Source organism: Triticum urartu, chromosome 5A, assembly GCF_056163025.1.
Source record: "Triticum urartu cultivar PI428250 chromosome 5A, HENAU_Tu73, whole genome shotgun sequence".
NCBI classification, from domain to species: Eukaryota; Viridiplantae; Streptophyta; class Magnoliopsida; order Poales; family Poaceae; genus Triticum; species Triticum urartu.
This window is the reverse complement of record NC_141877.1, coordinates 427,534,595-427,553,582: the sequence shown is the minus strand read 5'-3', so window position 1 is coordinate 427,553,582 and position 18,988 is coordinate 427,534,595. Positions and strand designations below refer to the sequence as shown.

Genomic DNA, 18,988 nt, shown 5'->3' with positions numbered 1-18,988 from the left:
CAGATGGCCAAGCGAGTTGGCCCGCAGTGCGAAGCCGCCGAATACAAAGATCTGTCCGGAGAGAAAAGTCTCACCCTGGACTGCATCGCTATTGATGATCGAAGGAGCCATCAAGCCTAACGATGACAACACAGAGGAACTCAACGAAAGCCAGGCTTCAATGACGATGAGAGAGGGAAGGAGGAGAGAGAGGGAAGGAGGAGAGAGGGGGAAGGAAAGGGGGGCGCCGCCCCTCCCCCCTCCTTTTCCAATTCGTACTAGAGGGAGAGGGGGTGCGCGGCCTGACCTAGCCGCCCCTCTTCTCCACTGAGGCCCAATAGGCACATTACACTCCCCGGGGGGTTCCGGTAACCCCCCGGTACTCTGGTATTTGTCCGAACTTGCCCGGAATCCTTCTGAAGTCCAAACATAGTCGTCCAATATATTGATCTTTATGTCTCGACCATTTCGAGACTCCTTGTCATGTCCGTGATCATATCCGGGACTCCGAACTACCTTTGGTACATCAAAACACATAAACTCATAATACCGATCGTCACCGAACGTTAAGCGTGCGGACCCTACGGGTTCGAGAACTATGTAGACATGACCGAGACTCGTCTTCGGTCAATAACCAATAGAGGAACCTGGATGCTCATATTGGCTCCTATATATTCTACGAAGATCTTTATCGGTCAAACCGCATAACAACATATGTTGTTCCCTTTGTCATCGATATGTTACTTGCCCGAGATTCGATCGTCGGTATCCTCATACCTAGTTCAATCTTGTTACCGGCAAGTCCCTTTACTCATTCCGTAATGCATCATCCCGCAACTAACTCATTAGTCACAATGCTTCAAGGCTTATAGTGATGTGCATTACCGAGAGGGCCCAGAGATACCTCTCCGACAATCGAAGTGACAAATCCTAATCTCGATCTATGCCAACTCAACAAGCACCATCGGAGACACCTGTAGAGCACATTTATAATCACCCAGTTACGTTGTGACGTTTGGTAGCACACAAAGTGTTCCTCCGATACTCGGGAGTTGCATAATCTCATAGTCATAGGAACATGTATAAGTCATGAAGAAAGCAATAGCAACAAACTAAACGATCATCGTGCTAAGCTAACGGATGGGTCAAGTCAATCACATCATTCTCTAATGATGTGATCCCGTTAATCAAATTACAACTCATGTCTATGGTTAGAAAACATAACCATCATTGATTCAACGAGCTAGTCAAGTAGAGGCAAACTAGTGACACCCTGTTTGTCTATGTATTCACACATGTACTAGGTTTCCGGTTAATACAATTCTAGCATGAATAATAAATATTTATCATGATATAAGGAAATATAAATAATAACTTTATTATTGCCTCTAGGGCATATTTCCTTCAACAACAACAACAGAATGGTGGTTTTGGTACGTCGGATATGAAGATTTGTCATAGATTAAAAATCATAGTGACAAAAAAACATGACGCCAGAAAGGTTGAATGTCCAGGTGAATTAGAAGCACCATCCATGACACTATTAACATAAAAACTACTAGGTGACTGAACATGATGAAAAAAGTGATCAAACATAAACTTGCAGGTCCCGGTAATTTTGAAGCATCACACGTGGTAATTTTGAGAACCAGGACCTTATAATTTCAAGCACTATAGACTGGTAATTCAAGCATTATGCCCCTAATAAATTTAAGCAATATACTCTTGTAATTCCCATAACCATGACTCTGATATAATTCCAAGCACTATAGCCTGGCAATGCAAGCACCATGCCCTGGTAATTTCAAGCACTACGAGACTGTAGTATTAAGCAGTAAAAGATGATGGGAACAAGAGAAGTAGCAAGGTAATCATGAACAAAGGGGATAGAGACCTAATTTTGCAGCATGCAATTATCAGGTCATGAACAAGGCACAAATCATGAACAAAATATGGAAACCTAACCAACAACACATAATACATGTGTCACACAAACCATCAAGGGGGCAAATCTGGATTTAGTGTACAACCCCACCTACATACAACTTACAATTCAAACTCTAAAAAACCACCTACTGCAGATTCCAAACCACATGCCAAAATGAAATCCGTGGACCACACATAACAAATCCGAAATGCACCCCCAAATTAAATCTACAAAAATCAACAACTCGTAAAAAAAACGACGGGGAACCGCCACAAAACAACAACACCACCCACCCGCTGACCAAATCTGCATGAATCAATCACATCCCGTACTTGATCTGCTAGCAGCCGTCCACACAATCCTAACGTTGCCGCTGAATGACCTTACACTATCGGCCGATACGAGGAGCACAACAATGCAGATCCGCTGCGGAACGGAGGGGGGGAAAGCATTGCGCAAAACAGGGGAATGGGGAAGGAACCTCACCGGCAAACAACCGCCGTCCACCACAAAACCAGAACGTGCTTCTGCCCGAATCGCCGCAGATGGAGGAGAGATTGAGAGGCGAGGCATAGCAATGTTGAGTTGCCCACGGTCGCGAAACTGAAGAGAGGGGGTGAATGCGGGCGGAGAAAAGAGGGATGTGGAGATCGTGCGCTATTGGGCGAAGTGTGCGGTGCGACAAGGACCCACACAAGTCAGTTAGAGACGCACGGCGCGACGGCTACGCGCACACGAGAACACACGGTTGATCGTGAACTAACCACGCCAGCGCATTCGGACGTCAAATTCAAAAAGGACGGCAACAACGTCGTTCGGATTTTTGCGGTTTTCAGGTGGTTCGGATTTTATCTTTTTCGGTTTTTATAAAGATATATGTGTTTTTTTGCAAAAATATACTCACTCTATCCCAAAATAAGTGACTTAACTTTGTACTAAATTATTTTGGGACAGAGGGAGTAGTATTTTCTCTGTTTCGTTTGAATTATAAGATGTTTTTCTTTTTTGCGAGTGATTATAAGATGTTGTTAACTTCTTTCAAAATCAGATGTATACAGACATGTTTTAGTGTGTTTGTTCACTCGTTTCAGTTCGTATTAAAAAAATATTATAGTATTTATAGCCATATAGGAAGAGCAGTTGAACTCGCTGAGGCAAGAAAAAGCCAAGAACAGTACCGTGGAGGGGACCGAGGACAACAATCCCCGGCCCCAGGATACCGGGAAGCCAGAGGGGAAACTGGAACTTCATGGAGGGAAGCTGCACCTCTCGCCCCGCTCACGCTGCGGTGGAAGTTGCAAGTTGCAACTCCAACTCCACCGCTGGGAGCCCAGCCGCAGCCCCAAACCCAGCACCAGCCGTCCGCCCTCCCTCCCTACCTTCGTCGGTTGTCTCTCTCTCGGTCACGCTCGCGCTCACGCGCCCACGCACGCACCGCACCGGATAGATGAAGATGGACGTCCCCCCGCCCCCTCCCCCTCCCCCTCCCCAACCCTCACCTCCCTCCCGTTCCCGTGGCCTGCCTGAGTCCCGACTCCACGCGGCCCCGCTCTCGGTTTCCCTCCCTTCCCCGTCCGGATCTATCTACCTTTCCCCCCACCCACCCCTCCGCCGCCCTCCTGGATTCCCCGCCCCCGGCCGGCCGGCCTCGCTGGGTGCTCGGTCTCGCCTGCGCCATGGACGACGCCGGGGAGCCGCGCCTGCCCAGGAAGAAGGGCACCAAGCGGCCCCCTCCCTCGGCGCCGCCGCCGCCGCCCGCCCAGGGCGGCGGCAGGGGGAGGGACAGGTTCGACTCCCTCTGGCGGGACTACCACGATTTGCTCAAGGTGCTCCCGTCTCTCTCCTTCCGCCGTTGTTGGCCGCCGCCGCCGACTCGTCGAACCTCTTCCTACCCTGTATACAAGTCCATCGTATAATACACTACATTGTATCCGTGGCCTTGTTTGTCGGCGTCACAACCCGCGGCGTCACGCCGCCGTTTGATCTTCTGTACTGGCAGATTGCTTTTCTGTCTGATTGCTGGTTTACTAGTCCAGTTGGAGGATTGTTAAATTCGGGATTGAGGGTTCGATTGTACCGCTAATGTTTGGTAACAAAGGGGTTTCACCGTGTCAATGAATTAGTCTAGTTCTACCAGTACGGTCTAATGCCTTGGATACTGTATATGTTCTCGATTGGACTCGGAGCTGACACTGGTAGCATGGCTGATGCAGGAAACTGAGGCGAAGAAGAGGAGGCTAGAGCGCATAAACCAGCGAAAGCTTGGACTGCTCGCCGAAGTCAAGTACGACAGACAGTTTCTTGATTACTTCTTTGTCACTACTTGTTATCATCTGGTTTTATTCCCTTCCACTGACATTGTAAGTTTGGAATTGCGTTTTTCTGCCAGATTCTTGCGGAGGAAGTACAGTTCGTTTGCCAATGATGATTCAGAGCAAACACATCACAGGCTAAAGAAGAAGAAAGCTAAGCAAATCCCATCCCCTCTGGGGATCAATGAAGGGCCATCCACTAGCAAGAACACAAATGTGGACTTGAATCATGATTCTGCAATGGTATGTTTTGAAATGCCATACAGTCAGACCGTAGCTGTAATGTGAATATCTTACATCTGACATTTTTGCTGCCTCTTTACCCGCTGAATTGCATTTTCTGACAATCTGGATTTCTCTTTACCTGCAGAATGCTGAGGGAGCCGGTTTCCAGGGGTACCAGGACCATCCAGAACCTGGGAAGCATGATCAGGCTGGTGTAGATGAAGATATGATGACCTCCAATATCAAGTTATCAGTTTATAGGGATACAGAAAATTCCCCGGCCAGTGATGATAAGAGGGCAGCCGCATGGCAAGACCGGCTAGCCTTGCAGGTCTAGTCCCGCCGTAGAAATGGGTATGGCATGGCATCCTTCTCTGGTGGTTGACTGCACCCCTGCCTGGTTTCGTCAAATATTGCCCGGTGCTCTGTAAATGAACAATTGATATAAGGATACTCATGCTTCATGTTTACAGTTCATGCTCTGTAGAGGCATGGACTGAGATAGTTTGACACACTTAGACAAGTTCGATCCTATTACAATGTTACGAAACATCCAGCCTGGATTTCGAGTTACGGTTCTTTGCCTATGCTTTTTCTTTTGATGCGTGTTATGGATGATTTAGAAGCAATGTTTCTGTTTATTAGTTCAGATCAATTGTGTAGTTTGCTTATTAGAGAATCCTTTCAATACAGTAATGATCTTAAAACGTAAACTAGATGATAGTTTTAGCCATCCTCATATTTCTGTGAATATTCAGGAGCGTGCCAACTGCCAGGTGTATCCTTCATTGCAGTGCATGTTAATGAGCAGATCCACATTTGCTTGTGAGCCTTACAATCTTCTGTTCCTAGACGTCTTGACAGTTCAATCTAAACTGACAAAACGTCTTATATATTTAGAAACAGAGTTAGTAGCATTTTAGACGTGCAGAGCAAATAAACCTTTCTTCCTACTGGGAGGTCCTGGGTAATCTTCTAATCTCAGTAAAGACATAGCAAACTGCTGGATCGTACAGTATGTATACTGATTATCACATGGCATGAATCATTGAAAATTACTCCTAAAACAGTAAACCAGTCAGCAGTTTGTCCTGAAATGGACGACATTAGATTCTTGCAATGCCATCACATAATTCGAATGAATATACATACATCATGTTTGCAACTTCCCCTAACAACCATACACCTGCATACACGAACACAAGCCCTAGCTTCGGATAGCTTCCCACACGGCGATGTTCCAGTGTTCCACCGATGTTGCACTGCAGATCGCAGACCTCTCAAAGGTGTTCCAGTGTTCCACCGATGTTGCACTGCAGATCGCAGACCTCTCAAAGGTTCTCCTCCACTTTCTCCCAAGGCAGTTCATTCTTGCTACTTGAGCCATCCAAAGGAAGTTCATCCTTGCCATTCGAGCCATCTGATCTGAAGCTAGTTCATCTGCGGTCTCGACACTACCTTTTTACGACAAATCGCCTCTGGCGAGCATCACCTGAACCTTCCTTTGATGCTTTCTGCTCATGCAGTGATTCTCAAATTGAGCCTTAGAGTTACATTTGGCCTGGCATGTAGCGCAATCCCATTCCGAGGACGGTATTTGGTCCTTGGCAATCTCTGGTGGATTGTTTTTATCTTGGTTGATTTTTTCGCAAAGGGCCTGATCATCCACCAGTTGGAGACTCTCGTCTCCGCGTCTGGAGTAGCTCTCCCAGTTTAACTGGCAACTCGTTTCCTCTACATGTTGTGGCACGTCGCTTGAATTCAACTTTGCTTTCTGTAACTCAGAACTCATTGCCGTGTTCTTGCATTCTTCTGTGACAACTTGGATCCTTTTACTCATCAGGTGGATATCCAAATCCGATTCGCAGTTACAGATACCTTGGCAAATGCTGCAACTCTTTATTGGGGGTGACTCATGCTCTGGTGCATTGCTCTCATGCGATTTTGCATCCTGTGACGCATTGTTACTGCCTTTGCATGATGCTCCCATGTGGAGACTGTTCACTATCGCAATATCACCTTCGCTGAGCATCACCTGGGTCCTCTGTTGATGCTTTCTGCTTATGCAGTGATTCTCAAAATGGGCTCTAGAGATACATTTGGCCTGGCACGCAGCGCAATCCCATTCCGAGGATGGTGTTTGGTCTTTGGAAATTTCTGGTGGACTGTTTTCCTCTTGGTTGATTGTTTCGCAATGGGTCCGAACATTCAGTTGGTGTCTTTCATCTCTAAGGTGGTTCTCCGAGTCTAGGTCACAGTCCATTTTCCCCACTTGTAGCGGCCCGCTGTCCCGGTTCAAGTTTGCTTTCAGAGACTCTGAGTTGATTGCCTTCTGGCTTTCTTCAAATAGAGCTCGAATCTTCTTTAAGTGCCTTTTAGCCTTCAGGTGGATCTCTAGATCTGATTCACGGCCACAGATAACTTGGCAAATGCTGCAACCTACTAAAGGTGGCTTCTCCACATGCTGTGGCACATTTCTTTCACGCGACTTTGCGTCCCGTGACACAACGTTCTTCGCCATATCATTGCTACTGCTTATTTCCGCAATATCACCTTCGCCAAGTACAGCCTGGGTCTTCTGCTGATGCTTTCTGCCTGTGCAGTGATGCTCAAGTTGAGCTTTAGAGTTACATTTGGCCTGGCACATCGCGCAGTCCCATTCCGAGGACAGCATCTGGTCCTTTTCTGCCGGACTGTTTTTATCTTGGTTGATTGCTTCGCCAAGGGCCTGAACATTGAGTTGGTGTTTCTCGTCTCCGAGTCTGTGGTAGCTCTCCCAGTTTAGTTCGCAATTTGTTTTCTCCGCATGCTGAGGCACACTGTCCTGGTTCAAGTTTGCTGTCTGTGAGTCAGAATTCATTGCCTTATTATTGCTTCCTTCGAGTAGGGCCCGAAACTTCTTTAAGTGCCTTTTACTGTTCAGGTGGAACACCAAATCCGATTTGCGGTTACACGTAACTTGGCAAATGCTGCAATCCCATACCGGAGGTGGCTTCTCTGCATGCTGCTGCACATTGTTCTCGTCTGATTTTGCTTCCTGTGGTGTAATGCCCGTGCTGTTGTTATCGCCTTCCTTGCATGAGGATACGAGTGGAGACTGTTCACTATCGCAATATCGCCTTCGCGGAGTATCACGTCGGTCTTCTGTTGATTCCTTCTGCTTTCACAATGATGCTCAATCTGAGATTCAGAGTTACATTTTTCCCGACACATAGCACAATCCCATTCTGAGGGTGGTTCTTGGTCGTTGGCAATTTCTGGAGGATTTTTTTTCATTTGGTTGTTTTCTTTGCAAGGGGAGCAAACATTCAGTTGGTGTCTCTCATCTCCGTGGTTGTTCCCCAAATCTAATTCACAATTCATTTTCTCCGCATGCTGCGGCACGCTGTCCGGGTACAGGTTTGCTTTCTGTGACTCGGATATTGCCATGTTCTTACTTTCTTCGAGCAGGGCTCCAATCTTCATCAAGTGCCTTTCACGCTTCAGGTGGACCTCAAAATCTGATTCGCGGGCACAGATAACTTGGCAATCGCTGCAACTCCATACTGAAGGTGGCTTCTCTACATGCTGCGACACAATGCACTCATCCGATTTTGCTTCCCATGGCGCAACGTCCATATGGCTGTTATTGTCTTCTTTGCAAAGGGCTTCATTGAGACTGCTAACTTCGGCAATATCGCCTTCGTGGAGTGTCACATCGATCTTCTGTTGATGCTTTCCGTTTTTACAGTGATGCTCGGTTTGAGGGTCAGAGTTACATTTGGCCTGGCATGTAGCGCAATCCCATTCCAAGGATGATATTTGGTCCTTGGACATTTCTGGTGGATTGCTTTTATCTTGGTTAATTTTTTCGCGAAGGGCCCAATCATCCATCAGTTGGAGACTCTCGTCTCTGGGTCTGAGGTAGCTCTCCCAGCTTAATTTGCAACTCGTCTCCTCTACATGTTGCGGCATATCAAAATCTGGTGCGCAGTTACAGATACCTTGGCAAATGTTGCAGCTCTGTACTGAAGGTGGTTTCTCTGCATGCTCTGGCACATTGCTCTCATGCGATTTTGCTTCCTGTGACACAACGTTCTTTTCCATATCATTGTTACTGCCTTCTTTGCATGATGCTTCCATGTGGATATTGCCCATTTTCGTGATATCGCCTTCGCTGAGTACCGCATGGGTCCTGCCCGTTTTCGTGATATCGCATTCGCTGAGTATCACCTGGGTCCTCTGTTGATGCTTTCTGCTTATGCAGTGATTCTCGAAATGGGCTTTAGAGGCACATTTGGCCTGGCACATAGTGCAATCCCATTCCAAGGATGGTGTTTGTTCTTTGGAAATTTCTGGTGGACTGTTTTCCTCTTGGTTGATTGTTTCGCAAAGGGTCCGAGCATTCAGTGTGCGTCTTTCATCTCTGACGTGGTTCTCCAAGTCTAGGTCACAGTTCATTTTCTCCACATGTAGCGGCCCGCTGTCCGGGTTCAAGTTTGCTTTCAGAGACTCAGAATTGATTGCCTTGGTATTGCTTTCTTCGAATAGAGCTTGAATCTTCTTTAAGTGCCTTTTACCCTTCAGGTGGATCTCAAGATCTGATTCGCGGCCACAGATAACTTGGCAAATGTTGCAACCTGCTAAAGGCGGCTTCTCTGCATGCTGTGGCACATTGCTCTCGCGCGATTTTGCTTCATGCAGTGAAATGTTCTCCACAATATCGTTGTTGCCTCCTTTGCATAAGGCATTGATGTTATGCTGATGCCATGTGCCTTTGAGGTGCTCCTCCAAGTCTGACTGGCATGTACCGTTGGCCTGGCAGGTGCTGCAGCTCCATCTTATCAAGGATGTTTTCATCTGATATGTACCAAGAGAAGGTTCTGCTGCTTTTTTTGCCTTCTGACCACCGAGGGCCTTAATGCCTGATTCCAGTCTTGCTATATTTGACCGGTGCTTCTTCCCGGCACAATGCTTATGTACGTCCTGCGCACAGTCTGCTTGTACCTGGCACACCGGGCAACTCCATCTCATGGGTGGCTTCTTTCTTTTTCTGGGGCTCATGGGTGGCTTCGGCTTCTTAACTGGTATGGTTATTCCTGTCAGTTCCCACTTCTCCGCAGGCGACGCTTTATTTGGAGGAACATTCTGTTTGATATGCAGTTAGATTAGACCATTAGTATGTACTTCTGACAACAGAGAAGGCGACGCTTTCATGGCCTTATAAGTTCTTTAAAGTTTGACCAGATCATTAGTATATGATTCTGAGAACAAGCCGAGCAAACTTGCCAGTACTGATAATGGTATGCTATAAAAGTTCTACCAAGGTCCAGATATTGTGAACTATGACTACGAGGTAATAAGTATACCGATAGTAACATAAGATGTTTTCTTAACAACAATTTGCCTGACAATAACAAAAATGGACTGATGAAAGCGGCTGCTCACCTCATTCCAATGAAGTAATAAATAAGCAAAACAGATGACATATGAGAAGATAACAAAATGGACAAGCTGCTCACCTCACTGGAATCTCGCGGTTTCTGTTCATCAAATGCCGAGTTATGTTCACCCGGATCAACCCTGCATTTGCACGGGCTGCAGCATTTTTCCGCGCGATCTTCCGCGATGGGGTTCCAAGATCTGGGCTCTGCACTCTGCCTTCCATAGTTGCTTGCTAGTTTGACATCATTTTCCTCACCCACGTCGGCGTAGTGTTCCCAGCCGAAGACGGGTCCTTTGTGCTGCGGCATGCTGTCCCGGGGCATCGGCATGCTGTGGTGACCGGACGCAGCGCCCAGGGCCATGGCACGCTCTATCTTGGCCAGCTCGGCTATGATGATCTCCTGGCGAAGGCGGTCCTTCTGGAGCTGCCACAGCAGGGCGTCCCTCATCACCAGCATTGCCTCTCCTGCACCGGCAATATAGGAACATAATATAAGGATCAGAATTCTACACCATTGACTTGCCCTTGTTTGCTTGAACAAGTATTCTGCATCTGATCAGAGGAACCGTGAACCGGATAAAGTAGGATCGACAAACAAGTTGGGCAGGATCTTCAATCTTGTGCCCCCAAGCAAATCAAACCACACCAAGTCTGCTACTGCTATTCTGTAAGCCGCGGATTAGATAGAGGCAGAACAGTCCCAGTACCATGGATTGCCTCGGTCTCGGAGCCTCCCGTGATGCAGGGAAGAACCTCTTCCTATAAAGAAAAAGGAAATCAGGGAATGACCGGCTTCGAAAACCTCGAGTCCTCCGTGAAACAACAGATGCAGATTCTAGCGCTTCTCGCATGCAATCGCAGTCAGATTCTAGTTGCTTCCTGGTACAAAGGCAGCGGAGGCGGGGGGGTGTCCCGGGCGGCACGTACCGTGCGGCGGAGGGTCGTCGGTGGCTGGGCCGCGGCGGGAGAACTCCATCGGGCGGGGAGCAGAGCGAGCGGCGACAGGAAGCAGAGGGGCGGGGGATTGGTGGGATGTTTCGGCGAAGAGAGCACGGGGGGCGTTGCAAAAGCAAAGATGCGAGGGGAACGGGGAACTTCGAGTGCTCCGTTTTGGGGTGCCCCGGTCGAGATGGTGGGGGGCGGCTTGCGGTAGTACTGCTGTTTATTTATTTTATTTATTATATATCTCGCGGGAAATAGTAATTTTTATAGGACGCCGCTAACTGCCACACGTGTGGGCGTTAAGGAATCTGTCCACACGTTTTGTGGGGTGCCTAAGAGGACCAGCCCACATGTCTGTGTGTGGGCAAAACAACTAGCGCCCACATGCTTCTTTTTTCCCTCCCGGTCCCTCTTACACGCGTGCGTGTGGGCGAAATAGATAACGCCCACACGCCCGGTACGTCAGGCCTCGTACCTCGTGGTCCTGCACGCCCCACGTGACACTTTACAGCGTGCCCCGCAGTTGCCATGGGCTGGATCCTCGTCCATGTTCGTTTGAGTGCAGTTGCCATGTCGCTGAACTACGGTTGCCATGTCGGACAACTACAGTTGCCATGTTTGCTCAACTGAAGTTGCCATCTCAGGTCAAAGTTCCAGATTGTCATTTTTTGCACAACTACAGCTGTTGCCATGTGTGGTCTGGTCTACTGCAGTTGCCATGATTTCAAAACTTTAGGAGTTGCCACCTACTAACACTAGGCAGTTGCCATGTAGCGCTACAAAAAAAGGCATGGCAAAAAACATGTTCGGGTAAAAGAGAGAATTGACATGTGCTCACAAGCACGCTAGGGCAGTTGCCATTTAAAAGGAAAGAGTTGACATCTGCTTACGTGCACGCTAGGGCAGTTTGCCATGTTCCATGTCAAACATATGGCAACTGACATGTTTGGGTAAAAAAAAGAGTTGCCATCTGCTTGCAATCACATTAGGGCAGTTGCCATGTATACTGCAAAATGCATGGCAACTGGCAGTTTGGGTATGAGAGAGGAGGCGGGCGTGTGGGCGAGATGGCAAACGCCAACACACCAGCCCTTGTGCGTGACTGAAAACTGGTGTGGGCGAACTGCTAAACGCCCACACACCGATCCCTCCATATGGTAAAACGGATGTGTGGGCGACCTTTCTCACACACCACACACGCGAGTTGTCCTACGTGGCATACAAAATCAGCTAATTCATGCCAAGATTCATGCAGAAGTTACTGGACGGTGATGGAGGCGTGTAGGTGAGTTGGCTAACGCCCACACGTGTGAGCGTTAACATTTTCGTTTTTATATTTACCTAAAAAGAATTTCAAATTTTACCTACAGAACAGGCCTGTATTTATATTCATTTTTTTTGGATAGCATGCCCGTATTTATGGACGTGTTTGGTTGTTTGAATAGAGCCCAATCAGACCCACGCGGGAAGAATTTGGCCTGTTTGATTTCCCACATTCACTGTTTGACCTGCATAGCACGAACTTTGAAGCATTTCTAGGCCTGAATGCTTCAACCTTTCGGCCTACTCTCCCGTGTCTTGCTGCACTGTCACTTCGCCGACGTCGTTCCTCTCGACCTCCTTGCCCGCGTCCTACTATACTGGAGTCGTCTCGAGCGTCGTTCCTTTCCACCTCCTCTCCCTCGTCCTACTACACAGACGCGGCCATGGCGTGCGCACTGCATTTCTCCTTCTCTGTCCTCTGCCTCAGCGCCCTCCTATTCGTCCCTTCGCACGGACTTTCTCTGCGACGACAATGCTAGCAAGTAGTTCGTCGCGCCGCTGACAAAGTCACCAATGATTATGTGCTCGTCGTGTTGGCCGCGGCCACCGTCCACCTTAGTCGCCATGGCACTGTGTAGCTCTATGTGTTATGTGTAGATGTTAACTCTTAATCACATTGCATGTATGCAACTAAACACCGCGTAGTTGCATCAGTCCAGCTAATGCAAGACACCGAACATTATGCAGAATTGCTCCCCTAATGCAAGAAACCTACCCGTCGGCGACCAAACAATATGCATATGTTGATTTTTTGCCCGTTTTTTCTCAGCATGACTCAACTGAGGCACTTTGTTTGTACGTTTCTTTTTTTTAGAAAATGCCTAAAGCCATATGTATTATGTTGGAAATATGAGCAAATTACTACGAGATTTAATTCGAATAAACAGAAGATAAATCATGACCACAGCAACAGAGATTAAACTAATCATGCGAACTAGCATAGCAGATGAACATATCACATCTAGGGCACATACTAGAAACATGAATTCTACCACGATCTCGAACAGAAAGGATAGAATCACATACGGTGCAGCGGGTGCAGCACCGCCGGCGTTGACGTTGTCGTCCATGTCGTCGAGGATGAGGTTGTCGAGGTCGGGAAAGAAATCGTCGTTCGCGAAGTCGTCGCTGCCAGCAGTCGCGCGAGTGCGCTCCTCAAAAACCTGATCGCCCCTCTCCCGTACAGGATCACGAGAGGCGGGGTTCCGGAGGCCTGCTGTCCCTTCTCGCGGTGCACGCCGGAAGGAGGGATGGAGAAGACTTGCTTGGCGGCGCAATGATCTGGAACGGTGGTGAGAAACCATACGAAGCGGCGGCGGCTAGGGTAGACGTCTGCCTGACTATATAGTGCGAGTCGGGTAGGTCGTGGGAGTAAACCCCACGTCCGAGTCGTCACGATTCAAAAAAATCAGAAACGGTTCAGTAATTAACGCGTCCGTTAATTATTAATTAATGACTCATTAATTTTTTCCGTGCAGAAAAAATATAGACAACATGCATAGCTCTGTCCTCGGCTCGGCTCAATCCCGCAACCCGCGGCGCGGCGCATCGTGACGAGGCGTGGCATGGCGTGGCGAGGCGAGCGAGGAGGAGCGCGCATGTAGGTCTTCTCTTCTCATGCTCATACAAGTGGTAGAAGAGCTCACCTTATAAAAAGGTGCAACTCTCTCTCAACTTCCGGGGTGGGACTAAACTTTAGCCTCACTCACTCCACTCACATGTGTGCATGAATGGGCCAAGAGAATTTCAGAATTTTAGTTGGGCTTTGGGCCAAAGGCCTACTAGCAAAATTCCAACAATCCCCCACAAAGTCTCATTGGCACATCTCATCATTTAGTTCCAAAACATTGTTTATATACCGGTGCTTAGTGGAGACTGTGAAGTTCAACTTCCACTTAGAAATTTATGCTACACTAGATCACAACTTGAATAGTGGACTATGCCTTGAACTACAAGTTTTCTGTGAAACTAGTTTCACACAAATTCTTGATCGATACTGGGCTGTCGTAAGGCTTCCCCGCGGGTGGAGCGTATACGTCATACTCCAGGGCCTTTCATGAATTTATTAGAGAACACCCAATTCTCACAGACTGTGACGTTAACAGTCAAATTCATATAGGTGTGTTCCTCAGAAGATGTTGTCCTGCAGAACAACATCTCTGCTTACCCGAATAAGCCACTTGGAACACATTAAGATAAGTATCAACCTTCCATGCAGATCAGGAGAGTATTGCATCTTCATGGAGTGGGATAATTAATATAGGGATACTCTCCTCCCAGCTGACCAACAGCTTGTCTCCTACTTCTACTTCACGGGATCTCCGATCACATAGAGTGGGTTACCACTATGGACAACTCATGCGGTGGGTCTCAAACCCATCTCCATCGATGCATTATCTATCACATTACGTGATAGACCCTTTGTGAAGGGATCTGCCAAGTTTTTCGACGTTTGAATATAATCCAACGTAATAACTCCGGAGTTTCTCAATTTTTTGACAGATTTTAGTCTCCTCTTCACATGCCTTGAGGACTTCATATTGTCCTTAGAACTGTTTATCTTGACGATCACAGTTTGATTATCACAGTTCATCAGGATAGGGGGTATTGATTTTTCAACCATAGGTAAGTCCATCAAGAGTTCACGAAGCCACTCTGCTTCAACAGTGGCAGTGTCTAATGCTGTGAGTTCTGCTTCCATAGTTGACCTCGTTAAGATGGTCTGCTTGTAAGACTTCTAGGAAACAGCGCCACCACCAAGTGTAAAAACATAACCACTTGTGGCCTTAATCTCATCAGCATCAGATATCCAGTTTGAGTCACTATAACCCTCCAGTACCCTTGGATACCCGGTGTAGTGAATCACATAGCTCGCGGTGCCTTTCAAATAGCGCATAACTCTCTCAAGCGCATGCCAATGATCATCTCCCGGTTTTGACACAAACCGACTCAGCTTGCTCACAGCAAAAGAGATGTCAGGCCTTGTGGCACTCGCCAAATACATAAACGAGCCAATAATCTGAGAATACCTCAGTTGATCTCTAGCAATCCGTCGATTCTTTCGAAGCAACACACTAGCATCATATGGAGTTGGAGAAGGCGTGCAGTCGCTATACCCAAAACGACTCAAGACCTTTTCCACATAATGAGACTGAAGCAGTGTGATCCCACCATTCTCATCTCTCAACAACTTGATGTTTAAGATAACATCAGCTACTCCTAGATCCTTCATCTCAAAATAGCGAGATAAGAAATCCTTAACCTCCTTAATTAAATCAAGTTTGGTTCCAAAGATCAATATGTCGTCGACATACAGACAAAGAATAACTCCTTCGCCCCCACCATAGCGATAGTACACGCACTTGTCACCATCGTTTACTACAAAGCCGGCAGCAGTTAATGTTCTTTCGAACTTCTCATGCCACTCCTTAGGAGCTTGTTTAAGGCCATATAAAGACTTTAATAACTTGCACACCTTTCCTTCCTGACCAGGTACTACAAAACCATCTGGCTGATCCATGTAAATTTCCTCCTTCAACTCTCCATTGAGGAAAGCCGTCTTAACGTCCATTTGATGAACGAGAAGACCATATGAGGCAGCCAGTGATAGTAGCACCCGAATTATGGTCAGTCTAGCCACGGGTGAGTAAGTATCAAAGAAGTCTTTACCTTCTTTCTGGGTATAACCCTTGGCCACAAGTCGTGCCTTGTACTTTTCAATTGTACCATCAGGTCTAAGCTTCTTCTTGAACACCCACTTACATCCTACAGGTTTGCACCCATAAGGACGGTCAGTGATCTCCCAGGTACCCTTAGCTAAGATGGAATCCATCTCGCTACGTACAGCTTCCTTCCAGTAGTCAGCATCAGGAGATGCATAGGCTTCTGAAATAGTCCTGAGTGTGTCATTCACGAGGTACACAATGAAATCATCACCAAAAGACTTTGCAGTCCTCTGTCTCTTACTCCTCACAGGAGTTCCATTATCACCCTCAACAGGATTCTCACCGTGTTCCATCGCAATGGTGGGTTCAGGAATTACAGTGAATTCCTCACTAGATGGAGTAGGTATCTCCTGATTTGATGAACTCGACATATCCTTCATAGGAAATATGTCCTCAAAGAAAGTTGCATCATTTGATTCCATAATCGTACCAACATGCATGTCGGATACCTCAGATTTTATTATCAAAAATCTATAGCCGATGCTATGAAAAGCATAGCCCAGAAGAACACAATCCACGGTTTTTGGTCCAAGCTTGCGCTTCTTGGGAATTGGTATATTGACTTTCGCCAAACAACCCCAAGTACGTAGGTAAGAGAGTTTCAACCTTTTCCTTTCCCATTCCTCAAATGGAGTCATGGTCTTATGCTTTGTGGGAACTCGGTTTAGAACATTACACGCAGTCATTAGCACCTCCCCCCACCATTCCTTGGATAGACCCGAAGTGTCTAACATGGTGTTAACCATATCAGTTAGAGTTCGGTTCTTTTTTTCGGCTACCCCATTTGACTGGGGTGAGTAGGGAGGCGTCCTCTCATGGATTATAACATGTTCCGCACAAAACAGATCAAATTCATTGAAAAAATACTCTCCACCACGATCGGACCTAAGCCGTTTAATTTTCCGATCAAGTTGGTTCTCTGCCTCAGCTTTATAGTTTTTAAAGAAAGTCAAAGCCTCATCTTTTGATTTCAGAAGATACACATAACAATATCTAGTGGAGTCATCAATCAACGTCATGAAGTATCTCTTTCCACCTTTTGTCAACACGCCATTCATCTCACAAAGATCAGAATGTATAAGCTCTAGTGGCGCCAAGTCTCTTGCCTCTGCAGTCTTATGGGACTTGCGAGGTTGCTTAGCTTGCACACATACTTGGCACTTAGAGCCTTTGACAGTAGAGATTTCCGGAATTAAATTCATATTGGCTAGCCGCGTCATGCAACCAAAGTTAATATGACAAAGTCGTGAATGCCAAGTATCAGACTCATCATTGTGGCAAACATTATTAATAACTTTAGTGCAAATATCTGACAAAGATAGGCGGAACAAGCCTCCGCACTCATAGCCTTTTCCAACAAATTGTTCACACTTAGAAATTACAACTTTATTGGATTCGAAAACCAACTTAAAACCATCTCGACATAAACGGGAACCGCTAACGAGATTTTTATTGATGGACAGCACATGATGAACGTTCTTCAGACGCACAGTCTTCCCCGAAGTAAACTTCAGATCGACCGTACCAACACCTCGAACGATGGCATGTGACCCGTTCCCCATCAGCACGGGTGAAGTCCCTGTTGCTTGGTAAGAAGAAAACATGGAGGCGTCAGCACAAACATGTACATTGGCACCGGTGTCAATTCCCCGAAGTGAACAAAAATTACAAATCGGAGTATTAAGGGAGAAAAAGAAAATCTGCATGTGATTTGAAATAGCAAGGTGGATAATGTTATGCTAGGATGGACTTATGTTAGGTCTGTCCATGGAAGAGGGGGCATGTTTGCGAGATTTCTCGACGGCAAAGATGAAGGTTGTGATGCGCGGGTTGTTCTCCGATTCTGGTATCTTCTGCCCCCGCAGACAGATCCGAAACTCCTTTCGAGAAACAAACGAGCGAGCGAATCCAAATCGTAACAAACTCCAATCTACTAGTAGCACACGAAAGAAACTGCGGCCTTATTTTCGATTCCTAAAAAACCAGCGCATAGCGGCGGCGCAGATATTGGAGTTCTTGGCGCGGAATCACAACAGTAGTTGCAAGCATCTGAACACATGAGAGAACTGAGAGCAAAATGGTTCTGCGATTACTTCATTTGCAGTTAATATTTGACAGGGAAGAAACGACCAGAGGACAAGGGCGGATGTTTAGAGTGGCTCGACGCGTACCGTGCGACGGGGGGTCGGGGAAGCGGTGGGCGTCGCCGGCATCGTCGGTGGCTCGACCGCGGCGAGAGAACTCCATCGGTCGGGTCCCCCGGCCCCGGGGAGCAGAGCAGCGGCGGAGCGAGTCCGGGCCGCAGTGGTTGGTTGGTGGTTTTGTTTGGGGCGAGGAGAGGGAGAGTAGGAGGCGCGCGAGAATAGAGGAGCATGGAGTGCGAACGGATTTCCTTTGGCACGTACAATGGTTAATAAGACAGTCTTATCTTAAGTTTTGCATGTAAATTAAAGATGACAAAAAAAACATGTCTACAATGGGTCATCTCTTAGCTTTATCTTCAATAATTAGTTGTTCCTAAAAACATAGTGAGACAAATTGTGCTAAGAAATCATCTTTTGTCTTCTCTTAAATAAGATAAGACAAGCCTTCTCTTATGGTTTCTCTCTCCTCCACTCATCATTTATCCTACGTGACACTCTTAAGATAGAACCATTGTACATGCTTTTATTTTTATTTTTATTAGGCCGGTCGTAATGATAGTATTATAGATAGTATCATGCATGCCAACTAGGCAATTTTGATGAGGTGTCATAGCATTAAGTGAAGAAAGAGAGGGTGGAGTATCATATCATGATACCGTATCATAATAAATGTTATACTACTTTGTGTCATGCATGGCAATAAATAGAGTACTACATGATACTAATATATGATACTATGCATTAGAGAGGTAGTATCATACACTAGTATCATATGCATGATACTAGTATATGATACTCCCCATTACAACCAGCCTTAGAGCGCATGGGCGTAGGAGACGAAACTCTCCCTGCGCCTTCAATGCGGAGGGGACCTGGCCCGATCACGATGATTGGGCAGCTTGGGAGGTTTTACTGGGAAAGCCCGATCACTATGATTGGGGGCGGCTTTGACAGGTTTCTCACTCGCAGACGAAGTGGAGTACATG

The 18,988-nt window shown here is 46.9% G+C and overlaps 2 protein-coding genes across 2 annotated transcripts; one reads left to right on the top strand and one right to left on the bottom strand.

The window, feature by feature from the left end:
* The first annotated feature begins 3,141 nt into the window (after nt 1-3,141).
* On the top strand, nt 3,142-5,039 carry LOC125509435 (uncharacterized). The gene is made up of 4 exons (XM_048674418.2): nt 3,142-3,732; nt 4,120-4,190; nt 4,296-4,461; nt 4,589-5,039. The coding sequence occupies exons 1-4, from the start codon at nt 3,583-3,585 to the stop codon at nt 4,778-4,780; spliced, it is 579 nt and encodes a 192-aa protein (XP_048530375.1). The 5' UTR covers nt 3,142-3,582; the 3' UTR covers nt 4,781-5,039.
* Nucleotides 5,040-7,221: 2,182 nt separating this feature from the next.
* LOC125507080 (uncharacterized) lies at nt 7,222-10,875 on the bottom strand. Its single transcript, XM_048671774.2, has 4 exons — nt 10,796-10,875; nt 10,576-10,627; nt 9,945-10,333; nt 7,222-9,570 (listed from the first exon to the last, which is right to left on the bottom strand). The coding sequence occupies exons 3-4, from the start codon at nt 10,323-10,325 to the stop codon at nt 7,363-7,365; spliced, it is 2,589 nt and encodes an 862-aa protein (XP_048527731.2). The 5' UTR covers nt 10,326-10,333; nt 10,576-10,627; nt 10,796-10,875; the 3' UTR covers nt 7,222-7,362.
* Nucleotides 10,876-18,988: the final 8,113 nt, after the last annotated feature.